Consider the following 23,273-nt stretch of genomic DNA (forward strand, 5'->3'; position numbering starts at 1 on the left):
AGTTAAAGTCCGCGGGAGGGCAGTCTCCCATAGTTGTAAACTAGTTAAATTCTGCGTAGGACGGCGGCGTCCTCTGTGTTTAAAATAAAGAGAACGGGAATAAAGTAAAAGTTAACTGTGCAGTGTGTGTGAGTGTGTGTGTGTGTGTGTGTGTGTGTGTGTGAAAGGAAATATAGATATCACTAGATATCTGTATTTCATACCAAAAAGACAAGGGTTAAATGGTGAGCTTTTGTGGATGTTTGTAGACAAGAAAACTCCACCTGTAAGGGTTGAAGTGAGTTTTACCACGAAAAGTAGTTGATCACCATCTTGTCTGAAGCCCCAGTGTTTAGAACACAACAGGTGTTGAAAACCCACTGGGCCCAAATTTAGTTCAAAATGGGAAAGGGGCAAAGTAAGAAAAACAGAAGTTATTGGAGGAACTCCAGTGTAAAGACTGGAAAGCAGTTAAAAATGATGACCCAGTGGCGGTAGAGCCGTTGTGTTACTGGATAAAAAACTATGGTTTTAATGGTAAATTGAGCACCACAAACGTAAAAGAATTACAACAAAAAATAAAAACTTAAACCAAAAATAAAGATACCCTGATGGCCAAAGAAGGTTTTAGTCAAACATTGGTGTGGATGAAATTAGCAGGACAGAGAGAAGAGGGAAAGCGTAGAGTTAAGAGAGAGAGAGAGAGACAAAGAAAAGAAAGAAAGAGAAAGTGAAGAAAGCAAAAAGAATAAGAACAAAGAATCCACCGTGTTTTATCAGGAGGAGGAGGACACTGTGTTTTATCAGCAGTCCAGAGGCCGAGGCCATGGAAGGGGAACAGGCTTTGGATCACGCTCAACTGATAATTCCAGAGCGTGTTGGTCATGTGGAAAAGAAGGCCACATGGCTAGAGACTGTCGAAGTAACCCAAAAAATGCAGGGAGCTCAGCATAACTAGATGAGCAACCATTCTCTATTGAAGAAATAGAAGATGAAAACATGGATGTATTAAACCTAGAGGATTTGATTTTTGAAGAAAAATATAGACCAGAAATAGTTCTGATGGTCCAGGTCACACCTGTTAAATTTTGTGTGATACAGGAGCCTGCAGAACCACAATAAAAGAACCCATACCCTTGCACATACCCATCGTAAAGATGATTTACCTGTAGGTCCATATTCAGCATTATTACAGCAAGCACAAGCAGCTGCACAAGCAGCTTTACAGCAAGACCCAAATGAACTTGGTGCTGCTGCTGCTTCTGCTTCAGCCCCAGTCTTGCCAGCTCCTAAAGTGAGAATCCACCGGCTTATTCTCCTACGCCCAGCACCTCCACAAGGGTTACCCGTTCTGGGGGACCTGTGGGAGCTTGGTCAAAAGATATGTGGGAAGGCTTAATCTCCCCACAGCCAGCCCCTGAACCCAAACCTGAAACTGAGGTGTTACCTTTAATTGTGCTGCCCAATCCTTTGGCGTGTCATGGGCCGGCGGAAAATCAATTTTTTCCTGTCTTGATGGTTTATAGGCAGGGGCGGATTTAGGAAATTTGGGGCCCTAGGCATGGATAGGCAGGGGGCCCCCTGACAAGAAAACCCATAAAACAGATCCATTCTACAGATAGAGAAATGTTAATAGAATAGACAGCCATTATTTGTTCATTAAAATAATAACTTCACTATAAAAGTTGAACATCTGGGCTGTAGGTACTCTGTGTTGCCCATCTCATGTATTTTATCTGTGGCTGAAAATATGAATCATATTAATTGATTCGTAAACTAATTTAGTGATTCATCATTAAATGGAGTATAGAGACTCTAAAACATAACATAAATGTAAAATCTGGCTTTCCCCGACAGAGTAACCCACTTGGATCAGTACTCATACCAAAGCTGTAAAATAAATTTATAAACATTTTGCAAATACGATTATAAAATGTTTTTGTCTGTCAATACTTTCCATCCGGAGCTCTTCAGGAGGAGATGTTTTGGTTTCACCTGGTTTAATGTCATTAGTTATCTCCTTTACAGAACCTTTAGCTATCCAATTAATCGAAAGAATTAACGACGGACTGATCGATTTGCAAAATAATTGTTAGTTGCTGTCCTAATTTTATCATAACATTGCATTAAACATAAAATTTCTTATTACATACATGTGACGTGGGGATAACATTCAACGAAACAAACATGTTAATCAGCCAAACTATCTTAAAATCCATGTGGCATCATTTCGTTAATATTTGCACTAATTTACTTATAGACTGTGTGAAAATCTATGTAAGATAAAATCTATGTTAATGATGTCCCTATGGTCCCTATGCAAACCTACGCCCATGATGGCACCTATATGTGACCAGAACATAAACCAATCCTTCCAAGTAAAATTTCTTTAAATGGGCTGCTATATTGAGTCATGATTTTACTCATGTCTCAACCGGAGGGATGGTAGGATTGATTGAGCATCATTATACAGCATATGGATTTATATCCTATGCAAAAAACTTTTGTAAAGCATGTTTAATATGTGCTAAATATAATTTTCAAGGAAATTTAAGACCTAAAAAAGGTGCTTTCCTTAAATCTATTTATCCTTTCCAGTTCATTTATATGGATTTTATTGAACTAAATCCAAGCAAAGGTAAAAAATTCTGTTTAGTTATAATAGATTTGTTTTCTAAATGGATTGAGCTATTTCCAATAAAAAGCCATGATGCCCTTACAGTAGCAAAAGCACTCTCTAAAGATATAATACCAAGATATGGCATTCCAGAGAGAATATATAGTGACAATGATTCTTACTTTGTAAATTAAATATTGTCCAAAATAGGATTAGCCTTCCACATTGATTTAAAAAATCATTGTGGATATCATCCACAGAGCGCAGGACTTGTGGAATGAATAAATTCTACTGTTAAAAACAGACTAAGAAAGACCATGGAAGAAACATTGGTATTCTCCTAAGTGGGAAGGACCCTATCAGGTTTTGTTGACCACTCCAACTGCATTGAAAATAGCTGAAAGAAGCACATGGATCCACTTGTCACACTGTAAAAAGGTGATAGATAGATCAGATGATTAATGGATAAAATCACTCTCTTAATTATTCTGTGGAACCTTACTATAGTGTTTAGTATTCTAGTAATCCTACTGTGGTACCTGTTATAGAATACACATTTGGTCTCCTTCACTGACCTTCAGAGGAAGTCCATCGTACAAAGGGGGTTGTATTTTTAGTATACAACCGTCTCAAACTGGTGAAGGTTCAACAACTCTGCCGAGAGGTCATGGGAAGTAGACCATTGTGTAAAAAGATTACCCATAGGAAACTTTTTGAAGTTCAAACCTAGATAATGTTGCGACTTTTCATATTAGTTTTGTCTTTAGCTCTCACTCAGGGCAAGGATTCTTGTTGCCCCCATGATCCAGCTATTTGTAAAAGGGACGCCTATCTCTGCTATAAGTCTACTAGAGTAATCAGTGTAGTGACTATTCCTTTTCAAACATTCTCGCAAAGATTCAAAATTGACCCAGGAGTCTGGCGGGGTTATGATTTCTTCCTATATCCCCGTGTAGTTCAAAGAACTCAAAAGAGTTGGGGAGACGTTTTTAGAACCACTGGACAGTGGAAGATAGGATCATATGGATGGACATCTTTAGCTAAGAAATGGATGAATAGAATATCAAGGTTCACTGTTAACCATGACTCAAAAGTTTTCACTATGACGATAAACTCCACAGCAGAACCCCTTGAGAAGGAAGGCTGTTCTTCCTCATTTATATGTGCACGGTCTAGTGAAACCGATCCATGTTGGACATTGTATCTGTGCCCTGCAAATGTTACACAAGAAGAAAATGAGATACAAGGGATTCTTACTTCTGCCCAAGGTGAACAGATAAAAATTCAAAATATTAATGGCCCGCTTAAAACAGATGAATTGTTTCAAGTCACCACTGGAATCTCTGGACAGACAAACAACTGGCTTTTAATGGCAGAACAAGCAGCTAAAACAGTGTCCACTGATTGTCTTGTGTGTATGGGAGCCAGACCGCAGTTACGCGTGGTTCCTGCTACCATAACTCCTCAATGTCTTCTAAATATAATGAATTATACAGTTCCAATTGATAATTGCACCTATTGGGATAAGATCTATCCCCTGACCACAGATGAGAAGAAAAAACCAATCTTTTTGAAAAAAGTAGCTGTGGCAAATTTCACCTGTGTAAACAGGACCGGAGTGGGCCCAAAATTGGGTACACTAAATGAAACACAATGTGCAAGTATTTTACTGGTATCCATCTTTGGGTGGTGTGGAGATGACAGATTGTTTGACAGACTTCCATGCAACACCACTGGATTATGTGCTGCAGTCACCTTGATTTTACCTGTTTCTATTACTTCACTCACAATGGATGAATTGTTAATGACTGTAAACAGTATTTTACCTCACACATGGCATACTAGAAGAAGGAGGGCGTCTGAAAATGCATGGAGTGGAGATTACCCTACTTATATTAACAGTATTAGAGTACCCAGAGGTGTTCCTGATGAGTATAAACTAGTGAATCAAGTTTCTGCAGGATTTGAATCTTTCTTATGCTGGTGGTGTACTATAAATAAAAATGTAGACAGGATCAACTACATCCACTATAACGTCCAGAGGCTGGGAAATAGAACAGAACAAGGCTTCTCCGCCGTCCATGAACAATTGTCAGCTACCTCTCTGATGGCTTTCCAGAACCGTATTGCTGTTGACATGTTGTTAGCTGGAAAAGGTGGTGTGTGCTCTATTTTTGGAGATCAGTGTTGCACCTTTATTCCCAACAACACGGCTGCTGATGGCAGCCTCACAAAGGCCCTTGAAGGCCTTCGCTCTCTTAACAGCAAAATGAAAGACCATTCTGGAGTTGACACAAAATTGTGGGACGGATTTGGAGACATTTTGCTAAATACAAACAATTGGTGCTTTCTATTTTAATGTCTATAGCTGTATTTGCCGCCATCCTGATCTTATGTGGATGTTGTTGTATTCCATGTATGAGATCGCTGCTAAATAGACTAATTACCACTGCAATACAACCCATGAAAGCAGAAATGTATGCCCTCATGTCCACTGAGAAACATCCATCGGATGATGAAGACAGCGAAGAGGATGAAACCTCTTTACACTTTCCTGACCTTTATCCTAATCCCGATGACAATAACCCACCAGCTTAAAGTACCTCTGAGTGTACCCTTTAGAGCTAAAAATGATTTCACAGTTGAAAATCTGAAAAGAAGTAACTATTAAATGATAAAATAAATAGCTTAAAGTGAATAAACAGGAGGGAAATGTTGGATTAATTGTACATAAGTTATTCTACTTTAATCATATTATACACATTTGTTATCTCTATCTTACTTATATTACAAAGAGTGTTGAAAGCTGTTGAACTTTACTTGTTGTAAGCCTGTGCAGGAGGTTGCTGGGGTCAAAGCTGGGTTAATGTTGTGAAACTCGGAGAGCTGCGCAGAGTTGCACACACCGCAGAGTTGCACACACCGCATGTGGAAAGAAACTTTCCTTATCTTATGATGTTGTATGATGTTGTACGAAAATTCTGGTTTCAACTGGGTTCTGTGATCCCCTCCCCTTAGCGGTTGAGACCACATTGTAACCAGGGCGTTCCAAATAAAAAGCTTGGAAGACAGAGACTGCTTCAGAGTGGGTTGGAGGTTGTAGCTGAATGCAGTCTCTGATCCCCTCTCCTTGCAAGTAAATTATACTCAATTCTCTGTGTCTTTCTTTGTGCAGGTTGCTGAATAAGGTGTTTGGTGTTTAAACCTAACACTCCAGCACACCTGAGGATCATCAGCCCATCAGGGGACCTCCTACATAAGCAGCAGCCAGACCCGTCTTCCTCGCCGGAGTGTTGACCAGTTTTGGTTAGCAGAACCTGATCCTCAGCCTGCACATAGAATCTCTGTCTGCTCTGGAGAGTAACCAGATTCTAACCAGCCTCTGTCTTCTCTGCTCACAGGAAAGCCCGACTGAAGTATGTAGCTCTGGAGGAGCTTTGCTTGGAAACCTGCCTGCCTGCCCAAGGAAGCCAAACCTGAAGACAATCAGTCTGAATTCCCCAGCTAGTTCTCAAGGGAGAACTAGAACATCAATTCAAGGTCTGAACCTCATTAGCCTGAAGCTAGACGCTGCTGCTGCTGAGCTCTCTGCTGAATCCACAGTCTCTGGACCCAACCGGTTCCCTCTCTCCATCGATCAGTCTGAACCTCATCAAGGTACAAACCAGAATCAAACCTCTGACAAATCTTCACCGCTGCCTGGCTAACCAAACTATCCATCTCTGCAGATAACTCTGTGATTCCAGTCCCAGACCAGTACCAGAACCTGCTCATAAATTATTCTTGTGTTTTTCTCCAAATAAATTATTGAAATTTTACTCCGTTTCCTGTGGTGTTCTGCGTGTGGGTTTTAACACAGAGACCCATCATGACATATATTTTGTAATTGACACACATAAAAGCTACAATACAGACAGGGATGATGTTTTGATTTGACTCAGTGTTCATTTTTAGGCTTGGACATTTAGTTTAATTGAAGATGATCAGAGAGCTAATTTTACTTATGTTCCTAACAACATACTTAAAGTTATAGTTAGTGCGGCTCACATTATCCTGAGATAGCTCTATAATTCTGCCGCTATAGGCTTAAGCTGTTGGAGGACATAGGGATCACTTTTAATCATTCTGCTTTATTCTACTTCTATTCTCCAGTTCTGCATTTTTTTTTACTAGTTTAATCCCCAACTTTGTTTTCTCTGCTTTTTCTCCTCATAGCAGCTTCTTCTGGGCTGGCAAACTGTCTAACTATGAGACCATCCAAGTGGGAGCCATTAGCTTTTCTGTTGAAATCAACAGCTTCCATTATAAATTAAGTAGTTGGGCCGATTTTCAGTGCTTAGTTCATTTTCTAGTCATAACTATGGGCTCAGCTCTTACTGTGATGAAAGGCATGTACTCTCTTTAAACCTTTTTGAAATAAAAAATTTTTTAGAGCTCATTTAGAGCTCATTGCCATTTCTTTCCTAACAAAGCCCCCTATAGAGCTACTTTACAGTTACATTTTCTAACAGATACGTTCCTATGAATCATTCCTTCTATATTCCTATAAAGTGTCATATTCTGTCTCTTTAAACCCCCAGTTGGCATTGGCTGAAGGCCACTTACGCCGAGTCTAATTCAGTTGGGAGTTTATTTATTTATTTATTTATTGTTTGTTTTTTATTTTAAGAGTGCTTGTCCTCTCCACTGTTGCTGTATGCATGTTTGGTGTGAGGGATTGCTGCAGAGTCGATGACACAATGCAAGTGAATACCTACTGTCACTACATGTTCATCCTGGAGGAATATATCCTCCAAAATCAGTGACTTGATTTAGTCAGCTGGGTTTCCTTAGCTAGAAAACTAATCTGTCTGAATGAGTTGATTAAACTGTCACTGTAAAGTTGCTTAGATGATTTGTTGTGAATTAGCACTATATCAATAAATTTAATTGAAGATATATACTATAATGCCTGCTCAATTATGGTGTACTTTTCTTCTGATGTATTGGATAACAAAACGGTAATTAGATTTTTCAAATTGTATAAAGATTAGAAAAGGTCATAATAGAACAGACTGTAATAGAATAGAATCATTAAACAGAACAGTAAACAACTTATAATAAAGAAGAGAAGAAAAGAAGCTGTGAAGAAGAGAAGATAAATCTAGTCTTTAGATAGATTATTTTGATTGATTTGAAATGTAACTGGATATAAAAAATACTGTTCATTCTCAAAGAGCAGAATAGCTTTAACCACCAGATAAAAGTGCAGCACCCTGAAGTTCAGATTTGATAAGAAAGTCCTAAATCAGAATATCATGATCTCAGTGACGGTAACTTCTCTGATTACTCACTTCATTTACCTGCCATACCGTCATCACTCTCTAATTATCATTTATCTTAGTTACCTGCTTCCTCTGCTATATATACGGCTGAGCCCAGCTATCAGGCCAAGATCATTATTTGTGTATTCTTAGTTTATTTATGTCAATTATTCATGCTTGTTTCACAAGTTTTAGTTAAGTTGATGGTTCATGTCTGACTGTGGAAGGCCAGTGGATTGAGATGGTTTAATGTTTTTCTCCTTTGTCCTGGTTGTGTCCCGGCTCTTCTCCACGGAGCCTTCAGGGTTTTGGCTGGGAACAAGGTGGAGGTCAGTTTTAATTCCTGTAAGCCTGGCTCATAGGAGGAGACAGTTTAAAGTTCACATTTTTCCTGGAATCATGTCTCGTCTATGTTCTCTACCACTGAGCCTGCCCGTCTTCATCTGTGCATGTCTGTCTGCATCTGAACCAGCCTGTACGCAGGATTCCTGGAAGCCTGGATCCTTCTGTTCCTGTTTGGATCGGAATCTCTGATCGAGCAATGGACTCCTGGATTCCTGTACTGTTCGTCTCTGAGCACGCCGCGTCTCGTTGGCAGCCCATCGCCTGGATCGCACCTCTTTAAAGAGAGAATGGACTGAACTGTTCCCTTGTTTCTGTTATGTTTTACTATTTTCTGTCATTAAACGTTTTGAATCTTCCCAATGTCTGACTCGCCTGGAATAATGGGTCCATCTGTTCCTTTTATGACACAGAAAGCTGGGTGCTGCAGTGACGTACTATTCAAAGCTACCGTAAATCTGATTTTGGTGGGGTGGCAGCTTCATATACAGTAATAACAAAATGTATGTTTTCAAAACAACAACAAAAGAGGGATTAGGTTTAAATGCAAAAGAGAACAAAAAAAAGAGCCATGAAGCTTTTCATACATCCTCTTTAATCTTTTTGAGAATAAAGGAAGCAATGAAACAAATAAAACAATTTTAAGATTTGTTTTTGCTTTTTAAAAGCTGAAAACTAGAAATGCTCCCATCTGACCTGTTTGCAGTTGTACTGAGAATGAACGCAGACCCTAACAGAAACGGGTCAGTGGCTGGTCACATTAGTATGACAAAGATGGGAATTCTATGCTGCAGAGGAATGTGTTACACAGCTCTCACCATCAACAAACACTTAACAAGTGCTCATCATCTGTGAGAAGTTCACCGTCTCTCTAGTAAAGTTTCTGTCTAGTCACCTATGTTTCACTATAAGCTGTTTTACAGACTTAAACTATACCTTACAAGAACACAATAGTATGATTATTTAGATTTAATTTGACATTCAATATGCAAGTAAACCTTTGTAACAAAAACAGTAGTGAAATGTCCTCCCTCCTAAATATTCCACAGTGAACTCTTAGCTGTATTATAAGAAAATCTAAGTGTTAGGGAACAGGAGAAACTTGTGGTAGGCCGTGTAAACTGCCGGAAGGTGGCGAGCAGATGCCGAAGTTCATAGTGCGAAGTGTTGGCCAACTTTCTGCAGAGTCAATGATGACACACCTCCAAAGTTTGTGTGGCCTTCAAATTCAGCTCAAGAACAGTCCGCAGAGAGTTTAATGGAATGGGTTTCTATTATAGAGCAGCTGCACCTAAGCCATACTTCAACAACTGCAATGCAGCAATGCAAAGCGTCGGATGCAGCAGTATACTGCAACCGGACTCCAGAGCAGTGGAGACCCATTCTCTGGAATCTAGAAATCTGACAGCAGTTCTGGGTTGGGCAGTTGCCAACAGAATGGTACATGTCTGACTGCACTGTGCCAAGTGTAAAGTTTGGTGGAGGGGGGTTTATGTTGGGGGTTTGTTTTTTAGGAGCTGTAATCATGTGCATGTGATCTCACAATTCACAACGCACTACTAGAAGCATGGTCAACAATCATCCATGGGAAATAAATGCATACGTCAAAAAGCCATTTTACCTCCTGTTTGTATGTCGATTCTTGATTTTCTTGGATCAGACCAATGACATTGTCATCTGATTTTTGCAAATACACTAGTCTGCTAGGTGGGGGCTGAAGTGGGGAGATAGCACAACTTTGTGGAGGATGTTGCAGGAAAGGATGCTCCCAGCCTCACCTCTTGCTCCTGCTAGTCAGTCAGGAAACTGACGATTAATAAGTAGAGGCTGTATATCAAAATTTTTGCACAACCATGCAATGATTTTGTCTTTGCATTTCCACAGCACTTGAATAGAGTCATAGTCATCTGCTGACATTGCAATGTGTAGCTGTATGTCATCTACATAATAATGGTAACTTACAGTAGCAGCCAATCAAAATGGCCCTTACCAGTCAAACACAAGCCGATGGGCAGCCCAATTTCCTGCATCTCTCAGCAAAATCCCCTCCAACTTCCAGCCACTGAAGTGACCACCATCTTTTCCTGGGCATGCATATTTTTTTACTCTGACTCCACTAGGGCTGCAACAACGAATCGATAAAATCGATAAAAATCGACTTTTAAAAGCGTTGGCAACGAATTTAATCATCGATTAGTTGTGTCGCGCGATTAATGCGTCATCCGCCGCCGCCGTCATCCGGGGGAAGAAAAAAAAATATGGCGGAGCGAGTCAGCGCCGCAGTTGCAGTGTTGCCAACTCAGCGACTTTTCAGACCCCTCCAGCGACTATTTTTCAAAAAAGCGACTGGCGACAAATCTGGCGACTTTTTACGGTGTCACTGGCGGCTTTTGCCTGCCGTGGGGCGCCTCCCCCATCCCAACCCCTTTCTCCCTCTCCCACAGGAATCCCTCTCAGCGCGGCAGTCAGAGTCAGAGCCGCAGGATTTTAGTGAGGAGTTTACCCTCAGCGTCCAGACTGCAAATGAAGCGCGCATGCGCCGGGATTGACGGCGCAAATTGATCACAATAATTAAAATAGCCTGCGCTTTGTAAAGTGAAAAAAGTCGTAACATGTAACTTTGGTAAAAACAAATGACCATGGCACGGAAGCACCACTGTTATGACGCAGCACCTGAAAAGAAAACACGTTGGAGCCTTCAATGGCAGTGAAGAGAGCTGATCAGCAGGATGAGTAACCATGTTTGTTTCATTTTAAAGAGGGGAAACGTAACGTTAGTTTCTCAGGTAGCTCATCTGATGCTTTCCTTACCTTGTTAGTAGGTTACAGACAGTGATAAGGTTGGCTACTTATTTTACTTTTAATTTCATTTAAATTTGTTTAAGCAGCGTTTATATTTTCTTTATAAATAAATTAACTTGCAAATTATGAGGGCAAGGCTTTTAAAGTTTAAATCTTCTGGCAAAGATAAAGAAAAGAAGATCCTGCAATTTATGGAAGTAAAGCAGAACAAAATCCAGCAAGATCAGTAATATGTCAATTAATTATCTGCCACATTCCCATGTAAATATCAATGCAACGTTCATAAGTTACATACAGCTTATGAACGTTGCATTGATATTTGAAATATCAATGCAACGTTCATAAGCTGTATGTAACGCAATTTAGTTCTGTATGCACCCTGTGCATACAAAATGACAAATAAAGAAGTCTAAGTCTAAGTCTAAGTCTAAATATCTGTCTTTGGAGGATGTGTTTTTTTACCACCCCTAGTTCTCTCATTTTTATTCCAAATACAATTTATAATTAGAATCACAGGGCTATTTTTATCTCTATGGTTCAGTATTTTCTCAAGTAGCAACTTTAACTGCTATACTTTCCTGTCTTAAAAGGCAGAACTCTTCTAGTCTAAAAAAACTCATTTGTTGAAATGGGGGGACCTATTGTTTGAACCCCTTAGGGGCTTTAAAAAACAAAAATGCCTGTCTCTTTTTGCGCTTTATGAAACAAAGTAGCCTATATTTTGTGGATGTACAGCTACATTTCTCATGTAAGTTTGCGTAGTTTTTACCCAAACATTTATTTTTTCATATTGCACCAGTACAGTTAATGAGCAACCTGTACTTGTGTGCTTGTTTGTTCTGTCTAAAATGTTTATTTTGGAATAAAGAGGTTAATATAAAAAAAATTTTTTGTCCGATTCATCGATTAATCGAAAAAATAATCGGCCGATTCATCGATTTTTAAAATAATCGTTAGTTGCAGCCCTAGACTCCACCCTTTCACCGAATTACAGGGTCTGACCAGGAGAAGGTGCTTCTCTTTAGATTTTAATGTCCACAAATCATGACAGAAATAATTTTTAAGTTCAAATATTAAAGTTTAAAAAGGAATTGTATGGGACCAGGTAAGGACCAGCTAAGGGCCCATCAAGGAAAGTGGGGACATTTTAAATGGCTACCACTCTACAGGATATCATTGTGTATTAACATCTCAGTTACAGTAAGGGGAATACTGAATAGTTGGGGCCCTCAGATGGACCTCTAGGAAATGCCACATGTTATTTTTGTGGTCTCTGATGTGAAGTAACCTAAGGACACAGGGTGACAGGTCTGAAGTCACTTTACTCTCTAATGCTGTGTTTCCTGGGTACCAGGATAATGGCAGAATAATTTAAGCAGAAGGGAAGATGAGAATAGGTAAGTCAGAGTAGGCCTACAGGCAGAGGTGGGAAATATAAGGGTTGCTTGGTCTTCTGATCAAAGGTGGATGTTTTGAGACTAACCAGTCTCAACTTTTAGTTTTCCCAGTCTTGGTCTAAGATTGTTAAGCCTTGGTCTGCATTACATTTTGCCTGCCTTTGATTTATTGTATTTTGGGGGTCAGTTTGTGTCTTACATGCTGAGACAAGGGGCCCAGTCACCTCTGCTATAAGCCTTGTCTTTGGTCCAATGCAGCTTCCTAAGTTCTGAAGTGGATCTTGTTCAATTGATGTTATATTTGTAGGGATTTTAGGGTTTTGTCTACACGCACACACACAACCCCCACCATCATCCACATCAGTGACTGAGGCTTCATTCCATCATTAGCTGCTCTGAGGAACACTAGGCTTGCTTAATCAAAGAAGCAAGCCTGGCATACAGAGGTGCTAACGGGCCTTTTGACCAACTTCAGTATGCATTCCGGCTTAAGTGTATGTCCGTAGACACATCAATTGAGACAGAAGGACCTCGAGTTAGAACCAGCAACCCTCAACCCATCAGAGCGACACATTAAAATTCTTTTTTTTTATTTTTACTATCAATGAAAATATGACAATGCTTTGTAAAAGTTATGGAAGAAATGTGACTTTCTTTGTGTGTGGTGAATTACGCTGCATGACTATTTTCAGAAGGAGCTCAATCACAAAGACAGTAAAAATCCAACATAAAAGCTGATTAGTTCCAACCTCTCACTGACAAGCTCTTCCATCACCGGCATCTGGCCTTCAGCGCTGACATTCATGTAACCATAAATGCAGAGAGTTCCTGCAGAAATACAATAACAGTTAGAAAATAATCAGAATAACTTCTACTATCAAAACATGAGACTTTAAAAGTTTAATGAAGTGACACGTTTTATAAGATTGCATTAACATCAATGTTCTAATCTCCATCATGAATATGGAAATTTTACATTTCTGTTTGACATGTTAGAAAATATGTATGCATATATGCATTTATTGCAAATTACACCTTGCTTTAAACATAGATAACCATCCCTAAGGTGCAGGGTTTAATCAAAGCATTCATGCTGGATCTACAGTAAATCATCAAAAAAAAAAGTGCATTGTAAAAAAAACGCACATCATCAGTGCATGGAGTCACTGCTTACACTAACATACAGGATCTCTTACAAACCATTTCTCCTTGCATTTTATTTTTTTATATAAAAGTCAACCAGAACAGTGACTGAAGGAAGCATTCCTTTTAATCAAATTTCCACTGACATGCAAGTGAGATGCCGGATTGAGACAAGAAAGGTCAGGCTTGTGAAGAGGTCAGAGACACTGGATGTTTCTGACCTCATTCATCTCCTGAATAACAAAACTCGTTATGCTTCAACCATATGGGCAACTGTCAGAACCAATATATCATGTGGACACTTAGAGCCATTATTCTTCTGTACAAACGCTACAGCAAATAAGGCAAAATCTTGTAAAATCTACATTATACATACAGTAACACCACAAATTAAAGCCTATAGCAAAGATTGTGCATGTCATGTTTACAAAAGTAACAAACAAGAAAGGAGAAAGAGCTACCTATTTTATACAGTATACTTAATGGTTGCAGTTTGTTTTGCAAAAAACTAAAGAAGGGGATTGCAAAGTGTGGAAGACATAGGTCTCACTCAGAGGGCTAATTGACCACTATTGAATTGGCAGCTCTACCTGAATCTTCAAAAGTTAGAACACAAGTCTCAAAGTGCCATTTGCCTTGTCTTAATGACTGGGGGATTGTTGAAAGGTCTGTGATGGCATCTTTAACTTCATGGTGATAAGCAAACTGCAGGGGGTCCTAATAGTTTCTAATAGGAGTGCAACCAGAATCTGTGTAGGACCTTCACAAAGTGGGATGCCAGGGCAACAGGACCATAGTCATTGAGGACTGATGGCTGAATTCACTTTGATACTTGAAGAAGGCAGGAGGTCTTCCACTCCAGGAACTGTCTCCTGTATCACACAAAGGTCGTAGAACTGCTGTTAAGCTGTTCTTCAACCACATAGCTGCTCTACACAGGCCTAAAGCATACTGTGGAGGACAACATCTGGATCTTGAGCCTTTTTCAGTAAATACCATGTTCTGATATTTGGCTTTAAATAAACACATAGAAGACTGACAGTCCATGGTTTAGGGGCAAAATGTACTGATATGTAAAAAAAACAAAAACAAAAACAGGTAAGACAACATGATAAAGAGAGGTATTCGAAAAGCAATTCACAAAAACACATCTATCCGCAAAGGGTTCACAACATCATTAAAATAATTATTATGATGGTAAAAGCATAGCAGTTAATAGTTCAGATTTTAATTACAGAATGCCAGGCAGGACATCTATCATAGATATTTTCTTTTTTTTCTTTTCTTTACCAAAGCCCCAGGTCCAACCTTAATCCAATTCAACTGTAGAGGTACACATACTCTGCTGTTCTATATAATATATATATATAATCAAGATGAGATTATACAGAGATTGAAGTGTCAAAAACATAACAATTTCTCTTTTGAGTCCTGATTCTAAGGTATTAATTGGCTGTGAGGGGTGGGGACTGATAAAGACAATGCCAAATGTAAACATGAATGGTCTCTAAATAATCCTGTAGAAATATTTCAAATAAACCACACTACTGCAATAAAATATTTCTATGACCCTGAAATAAAAATATCCTGAATTCAGCATTGTAGGTCACAAGTTTCTATGGGGCCACCATCAATATCCATTCAGTGAAAGATGAAACTTTGCAAATAGTTTCTTGATCTCATCAACATCATAAGGTGAGACAGGTAACAGAGCTCTCTGCAAAGAAAAAAACCTTACCACTATGGATGCCACTATGCATAGTCTAAATTTGAGGTATATTTCTAACATTGGATAGCTACTTTGGTGGGAACGCATTAACAAGGGGCAAGAGTTTTTGTATGCTTTTTACTAGGATCAGAGAGATAAGCGTTCGGTTAAAGCCAAAGCAGCAGCCAGAAATTGACCAAGTGCTAAAATAACTTTGTTGTGCCAAACTGGTTTCAGGCATGATTATGAAGTCTCGATCAGAGGGAAAGGGAAAAAATACATTTTAGAATTGTGTGATGGCCTGATATGCACTAGTCCCATAAAAATGAATGCACTGCTTCTGCCACCATGCTTCTTGATGCTCTAACCAGGACCTTTCACTAGGGTGACCAAACGTCCGTATTTCCCGGGACATATCCATATTTCACGTCCTGTCCCGGGCGTCCTGGGTTTTTTTTAGAAAGTGAGGAAATGTCCTCACTTTCTAAATGTCCTCACAATGTGCGGGTTTTACCGCCGTATGCTCTGTTGCTTAGCAACCGTGAAAGTTGACACACAAAGCAGGAAAAGAATGAATACAGAGGTTTTCAAAACTGTTTGTTTATTTATTTATTTTTTTTAAAGTTAAAGTGAACAAAGACTACACTCACAAGAATCCAGAGTGGAATAAAGATTCCAACCACCGGGAGCAGGAACCAATCAAATCAAATGTAATGATAGAAACCTTAATCAGTTAAATAACATGCTGCTGTCATTCTGCACATCTCTGATGTTGCTGCTATTTTCAAATTACTGTAAAAATGTCCATAGCTGCATATTGGTTATTAATTCTCCAGTTTTATATTGTTAAAACACTTTACAGGATTGTATTGTTTATATTTTAACTCTTCCCTATTATGTTATTCTTAGACATTTTTCTAAGGTCCTCATTTGTGTGACAACTTTTAATAATCTTTCTGCTGCTGTAAATTTGCCCATTGTGGGACAATAAAGGGATTTTCTATTCTATAAAAGGGTTAGAAATATATAAGTAAATCTAAACAATTTATGTGCAAAATATATCTGCAAAATCTCTAATATTCAAAATCAAAAAATACTTAGTTAAGCATATTGTGCAAAACAGCAATAAAAAATTTAACTCCTATCAGATTTATAGTTCCCACTCTGCAGATATATTAGAATATGTCCTTAAATTACAGCCAAACCCATTTACACAGTAACAGATTAAAACCTTAAGATAAATCAAACATTTCCGCCACATATCTGACTCTATAACCATTAAAACAACTATTTTCATTCATTTCAGACGGAACTATTCACAGAGTTGTATTATATTAAACTGAACTTCCAATTTTCACCACTGTTCGGGGCCAAGTAACATTTCCTCTGATCACGGAGCAAATCCCGATGATGAGACATTATTTCTTTCATTGTGCTATTTATTCATTACAGGAATTGTTAAGCATTTTTAATAAATACATTTTCGTTTGTTATTGGAGTTATTGCTGTTGACTTTTACTGAAAAGCATTTTTAATAAATCAACTGTAAATATAATGTTATTGTAGGATTACGTAGGCCTACGTTAAGTGAGTGCAGTCAGATATCAAAAATAAGTCTAAACTATGATTTGCAGCTACGTTGATGCAAACAGGGCTGTCTTCACCTCCTCCACTTCAGAGTCAACTTCCCACAAGACTGCTGCAAACACACAGCTCCCCTCATTAGCAGCTGAAGACCAGTCAACACAACACAGGGTTACTGCTTTAACCAAAAGAAAACTTACAAAACTTAATTCTGTCTTGACAATTATCTAGGCTCATGATGAAGACTCTTCAGTCAAGACTCACAGACATTTTGACCCCATTTTTGGACAGTTCTTCAGAGTTGCAGTAGGTGCACCAGATTAATTTTACAATTTACCTAGAGTTTATTTTTATGTTTTTTATCCTCCAAACGGGAAGAGCACAGTTAATTCATGAGAATTTCTCGAGTTAGTCAGATATGTCTTGGGATTTAAATAGGTTACCTTTCTTATAATATTGCATCTCATGGTTCCATATGTCTTTCATTTAAAAATAAATAAATATTTGCTTCTTCAAAGGACTGATTTTCAAGTCTGTATCTGATGTACGATTTCTAGCTAAGCCAAGTTGCCTGGTTTGAACATGCCGAAATCTTGTTTCACCACTGCTGCTAAATTTACGTAAGAGTAATACAAACATGTTTGCTATAATGCAATTAAATTATGTACTTATTCCATGAAACAATATGTAAACACTTTGTTTCCATGAATAAAGACAGACAGACACTGGCGTGCACAATTATATACAATCTTGTCCTCCTATCCTCAAAATAAACAAAAAAATTAAAATCGCTGCTTCTGTGTGGTAACGGAATCGACAGTGATTCAACATGGCATATCAACTAAGTCATCCAAAGCTGTATATTCTTTAACTGATTAATCAATTTTGGAATCTATCAAACCTAGCTTGCTAAACACACACACAAACACCTTCACATATACACACCACCACAAACTACACATTTCCATTATGAGGCCCTGAAGTCAGGAAACTAGACAAAGATACAGCTGGTTAGAATGCCCACTATTGTCCCCCTGTGAATGGTCAGGATAAGAAGGGAGAGGTTTGCTCTTCTTGTCTGATATAGTATGGAGACCCATTTCAGCCAAAATTAAATAAATAAATAAATGGGTGAAATAAATAAAAAATTAGTAAAATAAATCAAAAATGAAGAAAATGAGTGAAATAAATAAAAAAATGTGTTAAATAAATAATTTAGCTTTTTCATTAAACCAATTTTTTATTTATTTATTTTTCATATTATCAATTTCCCAATTTCTCTTTTTCATTTATCTATTTGTCATTCGTCCCTTTATCCATTTACCCATTTTTCATTAATCTAATTTTCATTTAACCACTTTTCAATTTCCCTTTTTCCTTAAGCCAATTTTTTTATTTTTTTATTTTTCAGATTATCTATTTCTCAATTTCTGTTTTATCTATTTTTCATTTATCTATTTTTCATTTGTCCATTTTCATTTATCCCTTTATTTATTTACCCATTTTTCATTAATCTATTTTTTAATTTAACCATTTTTCAATTTCCTTTTTCCATTAACCCGATTTTCTATTTCCCAGTTTCATTAATCAATTTCTCATATGTCCCTTTTTTTTACTTACCCATTTTCTTTTATCTATTTTTCATTTACCCATTTTTCATTAATCTCTTTATCTATTTACCCATTTTTCATTAATCTATCTTTTAATTTAACCACTGTTCAATTTCCTTTTTTCATTAAGCCAATTTTTTTTTTTCAGATTATCTATTTCTCAATTTCTGTTTTATCTATGTTTCATTTATCTATTTTTCATTTGTCCATTTTTCATTTATCCCTTTATTTATTTACCAATTTTTCATTAATCTATCTTTTAATTTAACCACTGTTCAATTTCCTTTTTCCATTAACCCGATTTCCTATTTCCCGGTTTCATTAATCAATTTCTCATATATCCCTTTTTTATCTACCAATTTTTCTTTTATCTATTTTTCATTTACCATTTGTTTGAAAAACTTTTAATTTTCCCATTTTCCAATTTCCCTTATTCATTAAGTATTTCCTTATTTTTTAATTTATCACATTCTATTTTCCCCTCTTCGCTTCTACTTTAATATGATAATGAGGGGCGGTGTCTTCAGGCTACAATGGCAGCCTATTGGTTGGTGAGCGCTGCATTTGCATCTAACCAACCAATAGGCTGCCATTGTAGCCTGAAGACACCGCCCCTCATTATCATATTAAAGCATTATCATTATCAAACTCTTTAGTTAGAACCTTTAACGTCTTACCATTCCACCAGGCGTTTGACCTTCTCTCTGCAGACTATTTGATCAAACTTGCCCCTGTCACGTCATCTGCATGATCCAGTAGGTACTGAACCTGGTATAGCAGTTCTTGGCCATCAGGATAAGAGCTCTAGGTTCATGCCCCATTCAGAAAAAAAAACAGGTTTGCATATATACTATAATGTTCTTAGTTGATAGGCATCCCGTACAAATGAAGCAGCTGCAAAACGGACAAGAAGGATAAGAAGGGAGAGGTTTGCTCTTCTTGTCTGATATAGTATGGAGACCCATTTCAGCCAAAATTAAATAAATAAATAAATGGGTGAAATAAATAAAAAATTAGTAAAATAAATCAAAAATGAAGAAAATGAGTGAAATAAATAAAAAATGTGTTAAATAAATAATTTAGCTTTTTCATTAAACCAATTTTTTATTTATTTATTTTTCATATTATCAATTTCCCAATTTCTCTTTTTCATTTATCTATTTGTCATTCGTCCCTTTATCCATTTACCCATTTTTCATTAATCTAATTTTCATTTAACCACTTTTCAATTTCCCTTTTTCCTTAAGCCAATTTTTTTAATTTTTTTATTTTTCAGATTATCTATTTCTCAATTTCTGTTTTATCTATTTTTCATTTATCTATTTTTCATTTGTCCATTTTCATTTATCCCTTTATTTATTTACCCATTTTTCATTAATCTATTTTTTAATTTAACCATTTTTCAATTTCCTTTTTCCATTAACCCGATTTTCTATTTCCCAGTTTCATTAATCAATTTCTCATATGTCCCTTTTTTTTACTTACCCATTTTCTTTTATCTATTTTTCATTTACCCATTTTTCATTAATCTCTTTATCTATTTACCCATTTTTCATTAATCTATCTTTTAATTTAACCACTGTTCAATTTCCTTTTTTCATTAAGCCAATTTTTTTTTTTTTCAGATTATCTATTTCTCAATTTCTGTTTTATCTATGTTTCATTTATCTATTTTTCATTTGTCCATTTTTCATTTATCCCTTTATTTATTTACCAATTTTTCATTAATCTATCTTTTAATTTAACCACTGTTCAATTTCCTTTTTCCATTAACCCGATTTCCTATTTCCCGGTTTCATTAATCAATTTCTCATATATCCCTTTTTTATCTACCAATTTTTCTTTTATCTATTTTTCATTTACCATTTGTTTGAAAAGCTTTTAATTTTCCCATTTTCCAATTTCCCTTATTCATTAAGTATTTCCTTATTTTTTAATTTATCACATTCTATTTTCCCCTCTTCGCTTCTACTTTAATATGATAATGAGGGGCGGTGTCTTCAGGCTACAATGGCAGCCTATTGGTTGGTGAGCGCTGCATTTGCATCTAACCAACCAATAGGCTGCCATTGTAGCCTGAAGACACCGCCCCTCATTATCATATTAAAGCATTATCATTATCAAACTCTTTAGTTAGAACCTTTAACGTCTTACCATTCCACCAGGCGTTTGACCTTCTCTCTGCAGACTATTTGATCAAACTTGCCCCTGTCACGTCATCTGCATGATCCAGTAGGTACTGAACCTGGTATAGCAGTTCTTGGCCATCAGGATAAGAGCTCTAGGTTCATGCCCCATTCAGAAAAAAAAACAGGTTTGCATATATACTATAATGTTCTTAGTTGATAGGCATCCCGTACAAATGAAGCAGCTGCAAAACGGACTGTAATTATAAACTTCTCCCCTTACATATTGCTCCACTTTGCTTGAGTCCAATGCTTACAACTTGCACTTCTTTCTTCCTTCAGTTAGATATTAAATGAAACAACAGGCTCTTTGGGCTATAGAGGGCAGTAAGTGGATAAATACTGGACAGTTATGCATGTCACAACATATCAGGTGAAAATTATTGTCTAACTGGAGCCCAACATTCAAGTCAAACAGCTTATTAAGTATAAATGAATTAACAAGGTATCCAACATGATTTAAATGTCATGGCTAAAGATTAAACATAGAAATTATAGACAAGAAAATAAAGATAATAACATACCAACAAGAAAGTAGAAGAACTTACATGTACTAGCCTCAAAATACACTGATCAAAACACTGATAGATTTGTAATTAGTTTTGACTAGTAGATTTTCTTTCCTTTTTTCACTGTAAGAGATCAGTAAATTTAATCTGTTCTCCAAAAATAAAATAAAAAACAGGAGTATAAAGCCTTTAACTGGATTTCTGTCTCAGACTAAAAAAGTTGTTCCTTGATTTCTCCGACAGTATTCTTCAACAGCATGTTGTGTCTTAGAATATTCTAGAAATCTTACCTCTGAATTCAATGAGTTGCGAAAAAAGAAAAGCCACGGATAAAAAAAAACATTATTCAGACTGAATTGACTTGAAGTTGTTATAAAAATGCAACAAAACAATGCACCTGTAAAGGCTATTGAATGCTTTGGTTTTCTTTTGTATTTTACATTTTTAAACAATTTACTTGTTCTCATGTGCTTTAAGTCTTGCCTTATTGAAATAATTTCTCTGTATCTTCTAAAAGGCATATCAATATTTGTTTTTTTCCTTCATGTTTTGTTAGGTTACCAATTTTGTATTATAAAGTTAATCTATGTTAAGTAAGAGAAAATTAAATTCCTGTCCCTAATATCCGGGCATAAAAGATAAGATCATAGAAAGAGATTTTTCTCTACAGCCAAATATTAAAGAAGACTTTTGCATGACCTCTAAAAAATAACTCATGTATTGAAGGGGGTTTTAACATAACCCTAAAAAAGGAACAGCAAAAGTAATAAAACTAAGAATAAAGTTAAGCTATATACAAGGTAATGTCTATTGTGCAGGATCATTGTTGTTTCTCTGCTTTCCATAGGGAAGAATATGACAGAATGGTGGATAAAACTGCTCATTTTTGCCAGATTCCACCCAAGTGGGCTTCTTAAAAAAAAAAAAAAAAAAAGCTTTGGCAGGATTACCAAACTTTGGACTGATTTTCAAAAAATGTGTTTGAGGATAAATTTACCTGAAAATTCATGCAAATCATTTATTTTTAGTCATTTATGTCTCAATTTTGACATGCTCTGCAGTCAGCTTTAGATTTCTTCACCATAAGCATTAAATTTTGATTACATTTATTTTATAACATTTATTAGCAATTTTTTCCCCTGTACTCTTAGTATTTCCATTGTAAGTCAATTTATTTTGCAGAAACGAAAAAAAAAAGACATATACATAAACTTGTTTTGATGCAGGTTGTATTCTAATACCACATTCGGTATCCACTCCAAACGCTTATGTTTAGTTACGTTTGATGATGTTATCTGAAAGCTGATAACCTTTAAATTCAGGAAGGAAAATTACAATAGTAAAACTTTTACAAGCAATTGTTCTTTTTGCCAGTCAACGTATCGTCTGTTTCAGTCATGTAGAATACGTGAAGATCCACTAATGCAGAAAAATGGTATTCTTGTTACGAGAGAAGGATTTTCCACCAGCCTACACTCTCCTTGGCCCTGTCTTGAGGTCATAACAGTCCTACCAAGTCTGTTCTATAAAAGACACAGCAGGGGAGGTGAGGCAAGCTAAACACATGACAGAGCTAATGGGCCAGGCTGCTCAAAGGGTTTGTGGGAATCTGTCAGCTCTGATCCAGTCACACCAACATAGAAAAAATTAGAGTTCAGAAAAGAAACACGATGATGATGGTTGATAGAGAATGATATATTAGTGATACATCTGGTTTCCATTTGTTTGCTAAAATCATGATACATTTATAAATGAATTAGAAATGATGGCAACAACTCAAGGAAAGGACCAATGAAACTTAAGATTCTTAGAGTCACAATAAGACAAACTTATTTTGCAAAGAAGTTGTCAAAAATACTTTATTAAAAAAACCTCTCACCAGCTCCCACTTTGTAACCGCAAAGAGCCTCTGATAACAGGGACACGTGTTAACCTGTAAGGAGTGAGAGTGTGTTTACCATGCACTTGGTTTTCCCTACAGTGATTAAGAATTGAGCTGGAGAAAGCATCACATACAATATTAAACAGTTAGCCAGCAGCTGCTCCTCTGAGTCTGAATAAAGTCATGCCAGGATGTTTCTGGATTGATGGAA

The 23,273-nt window shown here is 36.9% G+C and overlaps 1 protein-coding gene across 6 annotated transcripts in view; it reads right to left on the reverse strand.

The window, feature by feature from the left end:
• Window positions 1-23,273, reverse strand: part of htr4 (5-hydroxytryptamine receptor 4) — a 224,711-nt gene that overhangs the window by 145,277 nt on the left and 56,161 nt on the right. For all 6 annotated transcript variants that reach the window (XM_038295431.1, XM_038295429.1, XM_038295426.1 and 3 more), the window contains one exon: window positions 13,190-13,268. In XM_038295431.1, coding sequence (XP_038151359.1) covers window positions 13,190-13,245 — 56 coding nt within the window. In that variant the 5' untranslated portion in view covers window positions 13,246-13,268. The remainder of the gene's footprint in view (window positions 1-13,189; window positions 13,269-23,273) is intronic.

This window comes from Cyprinodon tularosa, unplaced genomic scaffold, assembly GCF_016077235.1.
Source record: "Cyprinodon tularosa strain WSP-4 unplaced genomic scaffold, ASM1607723v1 ctg355, whole genome shotgun sequence".
Classification (NCBI taxonomy): domain Eukaryota; kingdom Metazoa; phylum Chordata; class Actinopteri; order Cyprinodontiformes; family Cyprinodontidae; genus Cyprinodon; species Cyprinodon tularosa.